At 41.5% G+C, this 20396-nt stretch overlaps 1 protein-coding gene across 1 annotated transcript in view; it reads left to right on the top strand.

Annotated features, from left to right (window-relative positions):
* The window catches only part of CXADR (CXADR cell adhesion molecule), a 212100-nt gene extending 192294 nt beyond the window's left edge, over window positions 1-19806 (top strand). The window contains exons 9-10 of the mRNA XM_065541471.1: window positions 18531-18614; window positions 19766-19806. Of these exons, the coding sequence (XP_065397543.1) occupies window positions 18531-18614; window positions 19766-19791 (110 nt within the window). The 3' untranslated portion in view covers window positions 19792-19806. The remainder of the gene's footprint in view (window positions 1-18530; window positions 18615-19765) is intronic.
* The last annotated feature ends 590 nt before the right edge of the window (window positions 19807-20396 follow it).

The following is a 20396-nucleotide window of genomic DNA, read 5'->3' as shown; positions in this document are numbered from 1 at the left end:
GTGGGAAACGGAGATCATCCACCCCAGAACACACCCCCCTGCACAGGGCAATCTGAAGGCTTAGATTATGGGAGAAGGTTCTGACCTTACCTGGAGCTGAGTCAATTTAGAGAGCTGAGTGTAATACAGGGACAGAGGAAGCAGCAGAAAACTCCTGTGGGCTTGTTGGGTCCCCTAGCAAGCCATTTTTGCCCTGCCTCACAGGGGCCCTTGGGGAGGGTGGCCAGAGGCACTGGGAAAAGCCCACAGAGAGAAGAAAATCTCCAGCTGAACTTTTCTAACAATTTGAACTGATTGAGAAGCCTCCTGGCCAAGACTCAGGGGAGGACATGAATCTAGTGTGCAGACTCCATAGGCAGGTGAAGAATATAAGCCCTAATTGCTTTCACAGCTGGAAGGTAGGTGGCCTAGGGCAAGTTCTCAGTCCTGTTCACCCACTGCCTGGAAACAGACTTGGTGCTATTGCTGGGGTCACAGGGGAGTGAGACTGGCCCTTTGGGTTGCCTGGGAGCTGGGTGAGGCCTATGACTGCTGGCTTTTCCCCACTTCCCTGACAAGTTGCATGACCCAATAGAGGCAGCCATTATCCTCCTAGGAACATAACTCTGTTGATCTAGGAATCTCAACCTCATCCCCCACAGCAGCTACAGCAAGACCCACCCAAAGAGAGTCTGAGGTCAGAGGTTCCTAGCTCTGCCCCCACCTGATGGTCCTTCCCTATCTGCCCTGGTAACTGAAGACAAAGGGCATATACCCTTGGGAATTCAAGGGTCTGGTGGTTGCCCCCACCACCTGTTCCTCCCCATGCTACTACTGCTGATGCTTTCTTGAAAGCACCACCTTCCAGCAGGAGGTCAAGCAGCCCAAAAATAGTGCATTAAGAACCAAAGCCAAGGACCCTCACAGAGCTCATTTTACCCCCTCTGCCACCTCCACCAGAGCAGATGCTGGTATCAATGGCAAAGAGACTCACAGACAGTTCACATCAGAGGATTCTGTGCAGACAACCTCCAGCACCAGCCCAGAGCCTGGTAGACTTGCTGGCTGCCTAGATCCAGGAGAGAGATAACAATCCCTACAGCTTGACTCTCAGGAGGCCACATCCCAGGAAAAGGGGGAGAATACTACATCAAGGGAACACCCATGGGACAAAAGAATCTGAACAACAGCCTTTGGTCTTAGACCTTCTCTCTGACAGAGCCTACCCAAATGAGAAGAAACGAGAAAACCAACTCTGGCAATATGATAAAACGAGGTTCTTCAACACCCAAAAAAAATCACACTAGCCCACCAGCAATGGATTCCAACCAAGAAGAAATCCCTGATTTACCTGAGAAAGAATTCAGGAGGTTAGTTATTAAGCTAATCAGGGAGGCAACAGAGAAAGGTGAAGCCCAATCTAAGGAAAAAAAAAAATACAAGAAGTTATGGGAGAAATATTCAATGCAATAGACAGCATACATAAAAAAACACCAAAATTTCAGGAAACAATGGGCACACTTAAACACTAAATGTTCTGGAAAGTCTCAGCAATAGATTTGAACAAGCAGAAGAAAGAACTTCAGAGCTCAAAGACAAGGTCTTTGAATTAATCAAGTCCAACAAAGACAAAAAAAAAAAAAGAATAAGAAAAATTGAACAAAGTCTCCATGAAGTCTGCGTTTATGTTAAATGACCAAACCTAAGAATAATTGGTATTCCTGAAGAAGAGAAATCTAAAAGTTTGGAAAACATATTTGGCAGAATAATTGAGGAAAACTTCCCTAGCCTTGCTAGAGACTTTGGCATCCAAATACAAGAAGCACAAAGAACATCTGGGAAATTCATTGCACAGAGATCATCACTTAGGCACATTGTCATCAGATTACCTAAAGTTAAGATGAAGGAAATAATCTTAAGAACTGTGAGTCAAAAGCACCAGGAAACCTATAAAGGAAAACCTATCAGATTAACAGCAGATTTCTCAGCAGAAACCCTACAAGCTAGAAGACAATGGGGACCTATCTTTAGCCTCCTCAAACAAAACAATTATCAGCCAAGAATTTTGTATCCAGTGAAACTCAGCTTCATAAATGAAAGAAAAATGGTCTTTTTTAGACAAACCAATGCTGAAAGAATTCGCCACTACCAAGCCAGCACTACAAGAACCACTAAAAGGAGCCTAAATCTTGAAACAAATCCTGGAAACACATGAAAACAGAACCCCTTTAAAGCATAAATCTCACAGGATCTATAAAGCAAAAATACAAAAAGAAAAACCACAAAAAAACACAAAACAAAAAATCCAAGGTATACAGGCAACAAATAGTATGATGAATGAAATGGTACCTCCCATCTCAATACTAATGTGGAATGTAAATGGCCTAAAAGCTCCACTTAAAAGATACAGAACTGCAGAATGGATAAGAACTCATCAACCATCTGCTGCCTTCAAGAGACTCACCTAACATGTAAGGACTCACATACACTTAAAGGGATGGAAAAAGACATTCCATGCAAAGGGACACCAAAAGTGAGCAAGAGTAGCTATTCCTGTATCAGACAGAGCAAACTTTAAAGCAACAGCAATTAAAAAAGACAAAGAGGGACATTATATGAATATTAAAATGTCTTATCCAACAGGAAAATATTACAATCCTAAAGATATGTGCACCTAACACTGAAGGTCCCTAATTTATAAAACAGTTACTAATAGACCGAAGAAATGACATAGCAACACGATAGTAGTTGGGGACTTCAGTACTCCACTGACAGCACTAGACAGGTCATCAGGACAGAAATTCAACAAAGAAACAATCAATTTAAACTATATCCTGGAACAAATGGATTTGACAGCTATATACAGAACATTCTACCCAACAACCACAGAATATACATTTTATTCAACAGCACATAGAACTTTCTCCAAGATAGACCATATAACAGGCCATAAAATGAGCCTCAATAAATTTAAGAAAATTGAAATTATACCAAACACTCCCTCAGACCATAGTGGAATAAAACTGGAAATCAACTCGAAAAGAACCACCTTCAAAACCATGCAAATACATAGAAATTAAATAACCTGTTCCTGAATGATCATTGGGTCAAAAATGAAATCTAGATGGACATTAGAAAATTCTTCAAGCTGAACAGCAATAGTGACACCAACTATCAAAACCCCTAGGATACAGCAAATGCTGTGCTAAGAGGAAACTTCATAGCCATAAATGCCCCCATCAAGAAGTCTGAAAGAACACAAACAGACAATCTAAGGTCACACCTCAAGGAACTAAAGAAACAAGAACAAACCAAACCCAAACCTAGCAGAAGAAAGGAAATAACCAAGATCAGAACAGAGCTAAATGAAATTGAAAGAAACAAACAATACAAAAGATAAATGAAACAAAAAGCTGGTTCTTTGAAAAAATAAATAAAATTGATAGACCATTGGCAAACAAAGACTCTTTTTTTTATGTTTAACTTTTATTTTAAGTTCAGGGGTACATGTGCAAGATGTGCAAATTTGTTACATAGTTAAATGTGTGCTGTGGTGATTAGCTGCAGAGATCATCCCATCACCTAGGTATTTGCCTAATGTTCCATTATTGGAACACTAAGCATGTGGGAGTTATTTATATCCTACTGCTCAAAGTCATTGCCAAAGTCTGATTGATTGCAAAAATTCAAAAAATTTCAACCTCAGGCATAAATGGGTTAAGCCCAGTATCCTTTATCTATTCTTCCTGATGCTCTCCCTCCCTGCTCCCCTTCCCCCAACCTTCCAACAGGCCTCATTGTGTGTTGTTTCCCTCATGTGTCCATGCGTTCTCATCATTCAGCTCCCACTTATAAGTGAGAATATGCAGTATTTGATTTTCTGTAGAACAGTCTCTTCAAGTTGGATAAGAAACAGTTACAATCTATTCTCCCTGGAGCCTGCTACTTGAAGGCTTCACCTGCATGATAAAACCTTGGTCTCCACAATCCCTTATCATAATCCAGAAATTCCTTTCGATTGATTCCATATCTTTAGATAATAACCAATTGCCAGTCGGAAATCTTTGAATCTGGCTGTGACCTGAAATCCCTCCCCACCGGCAACTGCCACTTCCAGTTGTACCACTTTTCCAAACAGTCATTGTACATCTTACATGTATTGATTGATGTCTTATGTTTCCCCAAAATGTATAAAGCCAAGTTGTAGCCCAACCACCTTGGATTCCTAGGTATTAGCATCAGTCAACTCACCAATCCATAGTCCACTTGGGCAGTGTATTAGTCTGTTTTCATGCTGCTGATAAAGACATACCTGAGACTGGGTAATTTATACAGAAAAAATGGTTTAGTGTACTTAACAGTTCCACATGGCTAGGGAGGTCTCACAATCATGATGGAAGACAAGGAGGAGCAAGTCCATCTTGCATGGATGGCAGCAGGCAAAGAGAGAGCTTGTGCAGGGAAACTCCCATTTTTAAAACCATCAGATCTTGTGAGAATCATTCATGATCACAAGAACAGTGCAGGAAAGCCTGGCCCCCATAATTCATTCATCTCTCACTGGGCTCATCCCACAACATGTGGCAAATGTGGGGGTCACAATTCAAGAAGAGATTTGGGTGGGGACAGAGCCAAACTCTATCATTTTGCCCCTAGCCCCTCTCAAATCTCATGCCTTCCCAACAGTCCCCCAAAGTCTTAACTCATTTCAGCATTAACTCAGAAGCCTACAGTCCAATGTCTTACCTGAGACAAAGCAAGTCAGTTCTGTCCATGAACCTGTAAAATCAAAAGCAAATTAGTTACTTTCTAGATATAATGGGGGTACAAGCCTTGGATAAATACACCCATTCCAAATGGGAGAAATTGGCCAAAATGAAGGAGCTAAAGGCTTCATGCAAATGTGAAATCCAGAGGGGCAGTCAAATCTTAAAGCTCCAAAATGATCTCCTTTGACTCCGTGTCTTACATCCAGGTCACACTGATGCAAGAGGTGGGTTCCCTTGGCCTTGGGCAGCTCTGACCCTGTGGCTTTGCAGGGTACAGCCTCCCTCCTGGCTGCTTTCATAGACCGGCATTCAGTGTCTGTGGTTTTTCCAGGTGCACAGTACAAGCTGTCAGTGGATCTACCATTCTGGGTTCTGAAGGAAGGCAGCCCTCTTTTCACAGCTCCACTAGGTGGTGCCCCAGTAGAGACTGTGCATGGGGGCTCTGACCCCACATTTCCTTTCTGCACTGCCCTGGCAGAGATTCTCCAAGAAAGCCCAGCCCCTGCAGCAAACTTCTGCCTGGACATCCAGGCATTTCCATACATCATCTGAAATCTAGGCAAAGGTTCCAAAAACTCAATTGTTGACTTATAGGCACTTGCAGGCTCAACACCACATAGAAGCTGCCAAGGCTTGAAACTTGCACCCTCTGAAGCCATGGCCTGAGCTCTATGTTGGCCCCTTTCAACAATGGCTCGAACAACTGGGACACAGGGCACCGAGTCCCTAGGCTGCACACAGCATGGGGACCCTGGGCCTGGTCATGAAACCACTTTTCCTCCTAGGCCTCTAGGCCTGTGATGCAGGGGTTTGATGTGAAGACCTCTGGCATGCCCTGGAAAAATTTTCCACATTGTCTTGGGGTTAACATTTGGCTCCTCATTACTTATGCAAATTTCTGCTTGAATTTCTCCTCAGAAAATGGGATTTTCTTTTCTATTGCATTGTCAGCCTACAATTATTTTGAACTTTTATGCTCTGCTTCCCTTATAAAACTGATTGCATTTAACAGCACCCAAGTCACCTCTTGAATACTTTTCTGCTTAGAAATTTCTTCCACAAGATACCTGAAATCACCTCTCTCAAGTTCAAAGTTCCACAAATCTCTAGGGCAGGGGCAAAATACTGCCAGTCTCTTTGGTAAAACGTAACAAGAGTCACCTTTGCTCTGGTTCCCAGCAAGTTCTTCATGTCCATCTGAGACCTCCTCAGCCTGGACTTTATTGTCAATATCACTACCAGCATTTTGGGCAAAGCCATTCAACAAGTCTCTAGAAAGTTCCAAACTTTCCCACATTTTCCTGTCTTCTTTTGAGCCCTCCAAACTCTTCCAACTTCTGCCTGTTACCCAGTTCCAAAGTCGCTTCCACATTTTCAGGTATCTTTTCAGCCGCACCCCACCGTGGTACCAATTTACTGTATTAGTCCATTTTCATGGGGCTAATAAAGACATACCCGAGACTGGGTAATTTACACAGGAAAAAGGGTTTAATGGACTTACAGTTCCACATGGCTGGGGAGGCCTCGCAATCATGGTGGAGGGCAAGGAGGAGCAAGTCAAATCTTTTTTTTTTTTTTTTTTGAGACGGAGTCTCACTCTATTACCAGGTTGGAGCACAGTGGCGTGATCTTGGCTCACTGCAACCTCTGCCTCTGGGGTTCAAGCGATTCTCCTGCCTCAGCCTCCCAAGTAGCTGGGAGTACAGGTACACACCACCACGCCCAGGTAATTTTTGAATTTTTAGTAGAGACGGGGTTTCACCATGTTGGCCAGGATGGTCTTGATCTCTTGACCTCATGCTCTGCCTGCCTCAGCCTCCCAAAGTACTGGGATTACAGGCGTTAGCCACCATTCCTGGCCGCAAGTCACATCTTATGTGGATGGCGGCAGGCAAAGAGAGAGCTCGTGCAGGGAAACTCCCATTTTTAAAACCATCAGATCTTGTGAGACTCATTCATTATCACTATAATTCAATCATATCCACAGGGTTCCTCTGATGACACATGGAAACTGTGAGAGCTACATATCCCATGTAGCCAAATCATATCAGGCAGGATATGTTAACTGAACATTTACTCATGCTTTTGTACTTTCTTTTATTCACTTTTTTGTTGTTGATAGTTGCTGTTATATAAATATTCATCTTTCTTTGCCTTTGCCAGGGGAAGAGGCAAAAAGAAGGTTTCGGTTCATGTCTAGGCCTGGAGAGGGGAGCCATTTAGCACAAAAATTTAGTTAGCACTTAGCATTAAGAGTAGCCTAGGAGAGAGGTGAGAAGTCAGCAGGTGAGGGAGGTCTGGCTAGAGACCTCTTGAGCATTTCTTCCCGGCCATCTAGAGTTGGCTAGGCACAAGCTCATCTTTGTGTATTGCTTTGAGAATTTGTGTTTGATATATCTTAGAGTGGTGAAAATACTTCCAATTGCACAGCTGGTGGGTGAGGTAGGATCAGGAGGAGGGGGAGAGGACACTTAGATTAGGTTTGCCAGAGTGTATGTTCCAGGAATCCCAAGAGGGAGCTTTGGATGAAGTTTCATGTAGTAATCATTTACCAGGTATACTTGCATTCAGTGAGTTTGTTTACCTTAGGTGAACTAAGTTGGCACCCCTTAGCATCATCCTTGAATTCTGTCTAAAAAGATACAGTTTCACATTTTGGACAACTGTACTTGATGTGAACTCCTGATGCACTGGTCAATTGAAACTATCTGCATGTAAAACAGCTTTGTTGTTCCTTGCCCTGTAATGGATCATATTAATACATAGTCCCACTCAAGACCAAAACTCTTTAGGACCAGCCTAGTGTAATTCCTCTTAGCCAGCTCCGGAGAGGACTGGGCTATGAATCATGCACAAAAGCCTAAGTGAAATGAACATGGACATCTTCATTCCTGGCTAGTCCAAGTTTCCAGTCAGTTAATCTTTTCTGGGTTCAAGGCTCATTTATACTGGAGGCTGTGCTGGGTAGAGAAAAACACTGATGATGAGCCTGTTGCAACAATTTGGTTGACCTGGGAGGTAGACTGGCCTATGATACATTGGGATGACCTTTAGATTCTTACAGGCAATTGATAATGATGTTTACATCCCAGAAAAGGCCTAAAAGGTTATCTTTCAGACCTTCTTAAAAAGTGATGACTGAATTAGAGGAAATAGCTCTAAGAGACTTCTGAGCAGCTACAATAGTCAGGTGGTCAAATAACACTCCAATCTCAAACATAATAAAAGCTTCTCTGGCCTTTGAAGCAGAATTTGGAGTGCTTTGGTAAAACAACTTTCTCAATGCTCTCTATCATATCTTGTTTGCTTTCTAACATCTCTTAATTTTATGTCTTTCTTTTCTCAATTTTCAGATTGCCAAAGAGACATTTGAGATCTCATAGACTTTTTTTTTTTTTTTTTTTTTTGAGACAGGGACTTGCTGTGTCACCCAGGCTGGAGTGCAGTGGCATGATCTCTGCTCACTGCAACTTCCACCTCCCATGTTTAAGCAATTTCCTGTCTCATCCACCCAAACAGCTGGGACTACAGGCACAATATGCCCAGCTAATTTTTGTATTTTTAGTAGAGACAGTGTTTCACCATGTTGGCCAGCCTGGTGTTGAACTCCTGATTTGAAGTGATCCACCTGCATCGGCCTCCCAAAGTGCTGGGATTATAGGTGTGAGCCACCGTGCCCAGCGTCCTAGACTACTCTCGACAACAAATGTGGAAACCCATATTTTCTAAGGGATGATGGTTGGGAGGGATATAATCAAGGATATTTATCCTTATCATAACAGGTCCTGGCTAAGAGCCTTTATTAGAGTAATTCCTCAGTTTCAGATCAAAATTTTAAACTAATTATTGGCATTGCTTTTTGGATATTGGAATGACATTCCCCTATGAGCTTCCTAGGGATACCATAACAAAATACCACAAAACTGGGTGGCTTAAGGCAACAGAAATTTATTCTTTCATGGTTCTAGAGGCTGGAAGTCTGAAATCCAGGTGTTAGTAGGATTGGTTCATTCTGGAGGATGTGAGAAATAATTTGCCTGTCTTTTAGCTTCTGGTAGTTCCTGGCAATCCTTGGCGTTCATGACTTATAGACATATCACTTCAATCTCTGCCTCCAACTTCACAGGGCCTTCTCCATTTACGTGTGTCTGTGTGTGTCTCCAACTCCCTTTCCCCTTATGAGGACATCAATCATAAGATTTAGGGCCTTTTGAAGTTTATTGCATTGAATGCCTACACAAAAAAATAGAAAGATCACAAATTAACAACCTAATGTCACATCTCAAGAACAAACCAAACCCAAAGCTAGCAGCAGAAAAGAAATAACAACGATCAGAGCAGAACTAAATGAAATTGAGACCAAAAATAAAACCCAGTGGATCAATGAAACACAAAGTTTGTTCTTTGAAAAGATAAAATTGATACACCACTAGCTAGACTAAGAAAAGAAGAAAAGAAGAGGGCAGATCCAAATAAACACAATCAGAAATAAAAAAAGAATATATTACCACTGAGACCAAAGAAATACAAAAAATCATCAGAGATTTATAAACAACTGTATGCTCACAAACTAGAAAACCAGAAAATGGATAAATTCCTAGAACATACAACCTTCCAAGATTGAACCAGGAAGAAATAGAAATTATGAACAGACCAGTAATGAGTAGCGAGATCAGTAATGAAAAATCTCCCAGCAACAATAAAAAAAAAAGCCCAGGACTGAATGGATTCACAGGCGAATTCTTCCAAATGCACAAAGAAGAACTGGTACCAATCCTCCAGAAACTGTTTCAAAAAATCAAGGAGGAGGAAATTATCCCTAACACATTCCTTTTACTTTTTTTTTCTTTTCTTCGAGATAGAGTCTCACTCTGTCACCCAGGCTGGAGTGCAGTGGTGCAGTCTTGGCTCACTGCAACCTCCACCTCCTGGGTTCAAGCAATTTTCATACCTCAGCCACCCAAGTAGCTGGAATTACAGGTATGTGCCACCATATCCGGCTAATTTTTGCATTTTTTTTTTCTTTGGAAGAGACAGGGTTTCGCCATGTTGTCCAAGCTAGTCTTGAACTCCTGGCCTCAAGTGATCCCCCTGCCTTGGCCCCCCAAAGTTCCGGGATTATTTAAGTGAGCCACCATGCCTGGCCCAATTCCCTAACTCATTCTATGAGGCCAGTATCATCCTGATACTAAAGCCAGACAAGGACACAACAACAAAAGAACCTACAGACCAATATCCCTGATGAACGTAGATGCAAAAATCCTCAACAAAATACTAGCAAACCCAACCCAACAATATATAAAAAAGATAATACACCATGATGAAGTGAGTTTTATTCCAGGGGTACAAAGACAGTTCAACATACATAAATCAATAAATATGATTTGTCACATAAACAAAATTAAGTACGAAAACCAGATGATTATCTCAATAGATACAAAAAAAAAAAGCATTTGATAAAATTCAATATCCCTTCATAATAAAAACACTTGACAAACTAGACACAGAAGGAGTATACCTCAAAATAATAAAGGCAGTATATGACAAACCTACAACCAACATTATATAAATGGGGAGAAGTTGAAAGCATTCCCCCTAATAATTGGAAGAAGACAAGTATGCACACTTTTACCTCTCCTATATATCATAGTCCTGGAAGCCTTAGTCAGAGACATCAGGCAGGAAAAAAAAAGACATTTATTGGAAAAGAAGTCAAATTATTTCTGTTCACTGATGATATGATCTTATATCTAGAACATCCAAAAGACTCCACCAATATCTCTTACATTTGGTAAATGAATTCATTAAGTATATTGGTCCATTCTCATGCTACTATAAAGGACTACCTGGCCGGGCACGGTGGCTCACGCCTGTATTCCCACAACTTTGGGAGGCCGAGGTGGGCAGATCACGAGGTCAGGAGATTGAGACCATCCTGGCTAACACAGTGAAACCCCGTCTCTACTAAAAAATAAAAAAAAAAATAGCCAGGCGTGGTGGCAGGTGCCTGTAGTCCCAGCTACTCCGAGGCTAAGGAGAATGGCTTGAACCTGGGAGGCGGAGTTTGCAGTGAGCTGAGATCACGCCACTGCACTCCAGCCTGGAAGAAAGAGCGAGACTCTGTCTCAAACAAACCAAAACAAAAAAACAAAAAAAACAAAGGACTACCCAAGACTGGGTAATTTATAAAGGGAAGAGGTTTAATTGACTCACAGTTCAATATGGCTGTGGAGGCGTGGAGGCCTCAGGAAACTTACATTCATGGCAGAAGGGGAAGCAAACACATCCTTCTTCACATGATGGCAGGAAGGAGAAGTGCCAATCAAAAGGGGGAAAAGCCCCTTATAAAACCATCAGATCTCATGAGAACTCACTCACTATCACAAGAACAGCAGCATGGGGGTAACCACACCCGTGATTCAATTACCTCCTGCCAAGTCCCTCTCACAACACGTGGGGATTATGGAAACTACAATTCAAGATGAGATTTAGGTGGGGACAGAGCCAAACCATATCGGTAAGGTTTCAGGATACAAAATCAATGTGCAGAAATCACTAATATTTCCATATACCAATTATGATCATGCTGACAACCAATTAAGAAGGTAATCCCATTTACAATAGCTACAAAAAAATAAAATACCTAGAAATATATTTAACTGAGGAGGTGAAATATTTCTACAAGGAAAACTACAAAATATTGATGAAAGAAATTGCAGATGACACAAACAAATAGAAAACCGTCTTATTTAATGGATCAGAAGAATTAGTATCATCAAAATGACCATAATGCCCAAAACAATCGACAGATTTAATGCAATTTCCATCTAAATGCCAACATCGAGTTTCCCAGAATTGGGGAAAAAAATCTTAACATTTCTATGGAACAACAAAAAAAGCCCAAATAGCTAAAGCGATCCTAAGCAAAAAGAACAAAGCTGGAGGCATCACGTTAACTGACTTCAAGCTACACTACAAAGCTACAAAAACACCATGGTACTGATACAAAAATAGACACATAGACCAGTGGAACAGAATAGAGAAGGCAGAAATAAAGCAGCATTCCTATAACCAGTTGATCTTCAAGAAAGTCAACAAAAACAAGCTAATGGAAAAAGGATCCCTATTCAATAAATGATGCTGGGAAAACTGGCTAGCCATATGCAGAAGAGTGAAACAGGACCCCTATCTCTCATCATGTACAAAAAGCAACTCAAGATGAATCACAGATTTAAATGTAAGACTTGAAACTATAGAAATATTAGAAGAAAACCTAGGAAAAACTCTTCTGGACATTAGTCTAGGCAAAGAATTCATTACTAAGACCTCAAAAGCACAAGCAATAACAACAAAAATAGACAAATGGGACTTAATTAACCTAAAAAGCTGCTGCACAGCAAAATAAATAATCAACAGAATGAACAATCTTCAGAATGGGAGAAAATATTCCCAAACTATGCATCCAACAGGAGACTAATATCCAACATTTACAAGGAATTCAAATGACTCAAAAGCAACAAAAAATCCAAGTAATCCCATTAAAAAGTGGGCAAAAAACATAAATAGACATGTCTTCTCGAAAGAAGACATACGAATGGCTAACAAACATATGAAAGAATGCTCATTATATCACTAATCATCAGACAAATGCGAATTAAAACCACAATAAGATATCATCTGACACCAGTCAGAATGACTATTATTAAAAAGTAAAAAAAAAAAAAAAAAAAAAAAACCCAGATGTTGGTGAAAATGTGAAGAAAATGGAACATTTATACACTGCTGGTGGCAATATGAATTAGTATAACAATTACGGAAAATAGTATGAAGAGTTCGCAAAGAACTAAAAATAGAACTACCATTTGATCCAGCAATCCCACTACTAGATATATAACCAAAGGTAAAGAAATAATTATATCAAAAGATACCTACACTCATACTTATCATAGCAGTATTCACAGTAACAAACATATGAAATCCACCTAAGTATCCATCAATGGATAATTAGATAAAGAAAATGTATATACACACAGCGTAATACTATTTAGTCATAAAAAGAATGAAATCATGTCTCTTGCAGCAACAGGGATGGAACTGGAGGCCATTATCCTAAGTGAAGCAATTCAGAAATAGAAAGTCAAGGCCGGGCACAGTGGCTCAAACCTGTAATCCCATCACTTTGGGAGGCCGAGGCAGGTGGATCATGAGGTCAGGAGTTTGAGACCAGCCTGGACAATATGGTGAAACCCCATCTCTACTAAAAATACAAAAACAAAAAAACAAAAACAAAAAAAACCACAAAAAAATTAGCTGTGTGTGGTGGCAGGCACCTGTAATCCCAGCTACTCAGGAGGCTGAAGGAGGAGAATTGCTTGAACCCGGAAGGCCGAGGTTACAGTGAGCTGAGACTGCACCATTGCACTCCAGCCTGGGCAACAGAGCAAGACTCCATCTCAAAAAAACCCAAAAGGTCAAATACAGCATGTTCTCACTTATAAGCGGGAACTAAATAATATGTACACATGGACATGGAGTGTGGAACAATAGACATTGGAGACTTGCAATTGTTGGGGGCGGGAGTGGTGACATGAGAAATTACTTATGTACATTATTCAGGTGATGGCTATATTAAAAGCCCAGACTTCAACACTATGTAATATATTCACATAACAAAACTGCACTTATATCCCTTAAATTTATTTAAAAAAAAAAATTAGGGCCTACCCTAATCCAGTGTGACCTCATCTTAACTTGATTACGTCTATTGTCTGTTACGTTTTGAAATAAGGTCACATTCACAGGTACCAGGGGTTAGGACTTCAATATATGTTTTTGGGAGGCCCACTTCAATTCACAATAGTCCCCATCAACAATTCTAGAGCCCAAATCATGATCTTACCCTTAAAACTCTACCTCAAACTTTCCATTTAGTTCAGTCATTCATTTATTCAGCACTCGCTAGGCTTAATTGTTGGTGCCAAAATAAGACAGTGAAAATCAAGAAAAACCATGAAAATCATTTGTGCAAGTCTGAAAGCATTTTGTATGTCATCACATCCTCCCATTCCCAAATCCAAACAATTGCCAAGTCTTGCTGACTTTATTTTTTGAATATGTCTCACATCCATTCCTTTGTGTTTTTTTGTTTGTTTGTTTGTTTGTTTTCCCAATTCCACCTCTACCTTCAACTCTGGAGTCCAAATTCTCATATTCTCCTGCCTGGACATCTGTAATAGCCTTCTAAATGCAAATCACATTTAATTCTCATTCTGTCTAATGAGTAACTACTATAAGGTTAGATTTCCTCCTACAACCTCCCTCCCTGCCCAGACTTAAAACACTTCAATGGCTTTCCAATATTTTTAGAATAAAGCCAAACTTGAGTTGGGTGCAGTGGCACGTGCCTGTAGTCCCAACTACTTGTGAGGCTGAGGCAGGAGCATCTCTTGAGACCATTCGCTTGAGCCCAGGACTTTCAGGCCTTCCTGGGCAACATGACCCATGTCTCAGAAAAAAAAAATAATAATAATAATAATAACGCCAAACTCCTCAATACGGCTGATGAAACTCTGGGTGGTGGACTTTACCCACCTGTTTAGCCTTGACTCACACCATGCCCCACCCCTCACTTCCTTAGCTCCAACCACTTTGGTCTTCTTTCAGTCTCTCAAATTTTAAAATGTGTACAGATTCCTAGGGAATCTTGTTAAAATGCAGATTCTGGTTAAGTCAGTCTGGAATTGTGCCTGAGAGTCTGCGTTTCTTTTCTATCAACTCCCACATGGTACAAAGGTTGATGGTCCAAAACTCTGAATCTGAAGGTTTGTCAGTTTCCATGCTCCCTTACCATATGCTTTTGCACATGTTATTCCCGGCTTTCCTCAACACTCTTTCCTCCTCTCTTCACTTGAACCCGTTGTTCAGATCTCAATTATTATCTCTTCTCAGGGAAGTCTTCTCTGACCTCTCTGACTAGGCCAAATCCCCCCAATCCCAGTGCGAAGTCTCAGGGAACTCTGTGTCTCTCCTTAGCACTTAGCATAGTTGAGTTCTATGTTTTCTGTGCACATTTTTAAAATCAAATATTTGTCTCCCCCAAGACCATTGACTCCGTGATGGAGTGTCTGACGGTTTCTGATTGCCATTGCGTCCCCAGAACCCACACAGTATGGGGTTCTCAGATGAGACACTTAATAAATATTTGTTGAGGCACTTGGATCTCTCAAGTTGCCCACTTGGTCCTCTTCCAATTGTACATTACTTCCTGCCATTTCTGGTCAAAACTTTTTACTAAACTTTCACTCCTGTCTTGATCTTTTCCTCTGTTTTATGCCCGTCCACCGAATTCTTTCCTCCTAGGAGGCAAGAATCGAGTTTGTTGCAGACTCTTTGAATTTGCTGCTGCTAACATACTTTGGTGCCACATGACTTGGATACATTCCCTAGTGGTAAGACACTTCTATCCCTTGCCTTCTTTGGCTGGAGGCATTTTACCCCTGTGTGTGGTTTCCTTAAAAATAAATGGATGAATAAATAAATATTTGTTGAATGAATGAATCAGCGGTACCGAGTTCTTAACAGCCTTTTCCTTTACTAACAGGGTAAAAGGATGATTTAATTAAGTTGCCCTGTGGATGTTTAGACTCTCTGTAAGAAAATGGCTTTGCTTTCCCCTGACTGTTGCAGAGATGATGCTGCTTCTATTCTGGGTTGCTTCTGATGTTGTTAACAACCTTTGCACACACTCTGGCTTTGTTACTGCCTTGTGGCCGCTGAGCTCAGAGGTTGACCTGGGGTTAATAAAATCATGTATTTGCAAGCAAGAGAGAGTCTCTCTGGTTACTTCAAATAGCGGGGGCTTGATTGTAAGGTTGTATGTGGAAATTAGGTAGATGGGATCTTAGCTGGGTAGACAGTCCACTCAGACAACAGAGCACTACAAGGTTGCCCGGAGTTAAATGCAGCTCTTGAGGCAGCTCTTGTCACTGTGTCAATATTGCAAGTTGATTGCTGTCTGCTGTATGGTTCTACCACTAAGACAGCTCAGCTGTTCTTCCTATCCCTGCATTACTCGGAGTATCTTTCAATTTCTGTTTCTGCCACTGCTTGTGCTCTCCCACGATGAACTGCTTGCTCACAGTTTCCATTGCTCTCTGGTTTCTGTGGCATCACTGCATCTGCTGGCTGCCTTCTTAGCTTTTGCTCCCTGGTGGCTGCTGCTTGTATTCTCCATATACCTTGCATTCAAATTTTATTGCTTTGTTTAATCACAATATTGTCTTTTTCTGAGTCTCACGCCACAAGCCTAGGCCACTAACAGGCCCATATCATCATATCTGCTGCCTGTGAGCTTGATGCTCTCCTGGTCCAAGCAGGTCTGAGAAGGACAGTATGTTTACATGCCGCAGCCTGCTGGAGATCCCCAAGAGATGATTGTTAAATATTTAGGAAATTGATGAGCCCAGTTAAACAAGCTGGTAGCTTGAAATCAACCAAAGTAGGAAAATCTACACCACAGAAATTGGCAAAGAAATTATATATATACATGTCGAGGCCCCATTTTTCCCTATAGAGCCAGTTTGCCAACACATGAATAGAATAAAGAACAAGCCTCCACTCCAAGGAAACATTCAGAGCCGTTTCCCTTGGTTATGTGGTTGCTATTCCAATGCTTCCCTAATGGGGCAGTATAATCAACAAGTCCCTTACATGGCTAGTTCAGTCTAACCTGGTCACTCCCAGGGCTTCCAAAGTAGACACAGACACCTTTCATTGCTGTTGCTACCCAACTGCTGCTATACTTATGTTTTAGAATGAGTTTCTTGGGAACCAAAGTCTGAGATGAGAATTTGTGTGCAGAATGTTATTAGGGAGTGCTCTTGGGATCAACTCTTATAGGGGAGAAGAGGTATGATTGTACAAAGGGAGGAGTTAAACTGCGATGCAGTCACCGAAAAAGGCATCGGGCAATTTCATAAGGAGGACCAGTGGTTAGATGAGGGCTGCCCATCAGAGCAGCTCCCTTCAGAACAGAATGAGTCCCAGGGAGAAACTCTGGGCTGAGAACCGCCGGCTGCCACCACTCCCGGTGCCTAGGGGAATGAGTGCCTCAATTTGGAAGGGGAACCTGTATGGCTCATGCATATTCACTTATATCAAGGGAAAAAAGTGTAAGAGTTACTAAAGTTTCTTTAGAACATAGTAAAGTTGTTTTCATTAAGTTCTTGAGCAGGAAACCTTTGATAATTTGATAACACATCTCTAAAGGTTGTAATTCTACTTCTATATCTTTCTGTTTTTCAGATCCCTCATCTCCTGAAAACAATTGTGACCCCAGTTTCCTCACCAGGAGGCTCAGAGGACAAAAATCACTGACATTTCATAGTATCACACTTATCTATCTTAATCTTCTGTGCTTAACTCTGCACGTCTTCTCTCCACTCAGGGCATTCCTGTCTCCAGTATTAGTGTAACAGACTCGGGATTCCATGGTGCTCACACTGCAGACTTTTTCTCTTTACTTTCACACCCCACCATCCTGGCATTGGTTTTAATGTTTCCCACCCCTCCCTTCTGGCAGGCCTCTTGTACTTTTTTGTAGGTTGACTTGCCGAATTACAGATTTGGTCCTTCCAAGAAGTGTGACCTTGGAGGAACCTTGGCAGATACGGCACCTTAAGGATGGTTACGAGTTATTTGACTTTCTTTCCATCAGGAGATTGGAGGCCGGGCGCGGTGGCTCAAGCCTGTAATCCCAGCACTTTGGGAGGCTGAGACGGGCGGATCACGAGGTCGGGAGATCGAGACCATCCTGGCTAACACGGTGAAACCCCGTCTCTACTAAAAAAATACAAAAAACTAGCCGGGCGAGGTGGCGGGCGCCTGTAGTCCCAGCTACTCGGGAGGCTGAGGCAGGAGAATGGCGTGAACCCGGGAGGTGGAGCTTGCAGTGAGCTGAGATCCGGCCACTGCACTCCAGCCTGGGCGACAGAGGGAGACTCCATCTCAAAAAAAAAAAAAAAAAAAAAAAAAAAAAAAAAGGAGATTGGATGGGGGTCGGATGTCTATGGCCTTCCGCCTTGAAAATGTGTGGTTCGGTGACTGCTTTGACAGTAGAAAATGGCGGAAATAATATACTACCTGTTGAGCCCAGCCTTTAAGAAATAAGCAGGTTCTATTCTGGTTCTTAGGAAACTTTCTTTAAGAGCCCTAAGCCATGTAAGAAGTGCAACTACCTGAGGCCTCATGCCAGAGAGGCCAGCATGGGTGCTCTGGTCCATGGCCCCAGCTGAGCCCAGCCTGCCAGTCATCCCTGCCAGGGTGCCAGACATGGGCAGGAAGCCACATTCGACCCTCTGCACAACACACCTGCCAGCCAAATACCTGAGCAACCTCAGTCAATGCCTCACAGAGTGGTAAAAGCACCCAGGTGAGTCCTGCCTGAATTCCTGATACACAAGATCTTAAGATATAATAAAACAAGTACTTTAAGCTTTAAGCTGCTAAGCTTCGAACTGATCTATTACATAGCAACAAATCATGGAAACTTCAGGTATGTAGCATTCTAAATCACTGACCAAGATGATGGTGGTATTTTATTTCTTTTTCTTTTGTTTTTTGGAGACAAGGTCGTGTTCTGTCACCCAGGTTGGAGTGGCATAATCACGGCTCACTGCAGCTTCAACTTCCCAGGTTCAAGTGATCCTCACACCTCAACCTCCTAAGCAGCTGAGACTACAGGCACGCACAACTACGCGTGGCTAATTTTTGTATTTTTTGTAGAGACAGCATTTCACCATGTTTCCCGGGCCGATCTTGATCTCCTGAACTCAAGCGATCCACCTGCCTTGGCCTCCCAACCTGGTGGTATGTTCTTCATAATTGTTTAATAAGTGCTACAACTAAGTGTCCCAAAATGTATTGCCGATTTATATATGTAGTTCAAACTTCGCTGAGAAACTAAGAGGCTAAGTTCTCTTTCTGTTATCTGCCTGGACATATATAAAGATGTATGTTTGGAGTTGGCAGCCTTTTTTTTCTGTTAGATGAGTAGCTACGGAGAGTGCCAGGTACCCTTCTTTGTGTTTTCTCCCCTCTTTTCCCTTTCCCTTGGGTTATAGTCCCTTTGATCCAACTTATATATAACCTTATAGAAAGGAATAGAGGGTTAAAAGCTGTGGTGTTTGGGGCCTCCTTCCCTCCTTTCGGAACACAGTGCAATCCTAGGGCTTAGGCCATTTACCCTTTGGGAGCTGTATCTCTCCACGAGGACAGAGGGTTAGATTTTCAATTCTTGGAGACAATAAGTTTATTCATTTGAAGCAAAGCTCCAAAAGTCTGACCTTGCTAAGAAGATGCTATTATCCGATCTCCTTCCACTGGGGAGAAACTACTTTTCAATGAAAAATTGCTATTGTTTTTACAAAGAGACAATAGAATTTATACTAAATTGCAATGAACATGATGTAGACCTTGTGGAAGGCAATAGGATTGAGAAATTATTCCTAAATGAACTCAGACAATGCACAAAGAGAACATAACTTGTGTATACAGAGGGTTTGTTCCTATGAGCCTTGCTATTGTAAAATCTCACTTAGTCAAAGAAGCAAAGATACTTCAAGCAGAATCCTGAGAATTCTTAGTCATTTGCTTCCTAATTCTGCATTCCCTGCCCTTCCCTGGTGTGCTTTTAGGTAAGTATGGAGAAGATGAATGAACACACAGGGAAATAGAACAGAAATGTTAACTACACTGTTCACAAGAGTAACTCAATCACACTTTCCTATGTGCATTAGAATTGTAGAGATGAAGAGGGATTTGATTCCAATCCCCTCTTTTACTCATTAGGTAAAAGGAGGCACAGAGAATTTAAATGACTTGTTCAGAATCACATAGCCAGTTTTTGTTAAGTTGGAATTAGAAAACCAGCAATTGTTCGTACTATGACTACATCGACTCCTACTTTAATGACAATATTTATCCTTTCCAGAGTATTTATTGACCTCTATCTCATATAGGGTACAATGCCAGTCATTGGTTATGAGGAGCTGAATAGAACAGACACAGCCTTGGCGTCATGGAACTTACTCAAAGCAATCTGGTGGGACGGTAAAAAATGGTACCATTCAATGCAGTCTGGTGCTAATTAGACAACAATCAAATTAAACTCTTCTTAGCATAGCTTACTTATTGAAGTGATGGGAGAGCCAGCAGAGTTTCCTTTAGGATACTCTGATTCACAAACATTCTAAGGGGAGAAAATTTACTCTTGGATCCTGCTTTTATTAAAGAAGTTAGAGATTAAGGTTACAGACTGTTTTTCTGTTACTTTGCTGCAAGATCTGTCCTTGTTCTCACAGAAGCTTGGAGGCTGGTTAGTCAACCTCAGCTCTTCCTGCTAAGGTTGAGTCCTATAAAGCCTCGTTCGTCTAATTTAGTTGTCAAGGAGGGCCACTTTTTACCCAGCCTCTTCTGGTTTAAACTCTTTGTCCAGCAGAAGTGATTGAAACAAATAGAAAGAAAGACAAGTTGCTATTTTAATATAGAACATTTTGGTTTGGTTATCTGGAAAAAGATTCCAGAGCAACAGAAAGAAAAGACTCAGTTATGCTTCCTGCATAAACATCTGAGCAGCAACAGTTGAGTAAG

This window comes from Macaca fascicularis, chromosome 3, assembly GCF_037993035.2.
Source record: "Macaca fascicularis isolate 582-1 chromosome 3, T2T-MFA8v1.1".
In the NCBI taxonomy this organism is placed as follows: Eukaryota; Metazoa; Chordata; class Mammalia; order Primates; family Cercopithecidae; genus Macaca; species Macaca fascicularis.
This window is presented reverse-complemented; position numbering and strand designations above follow the sequence as displayed.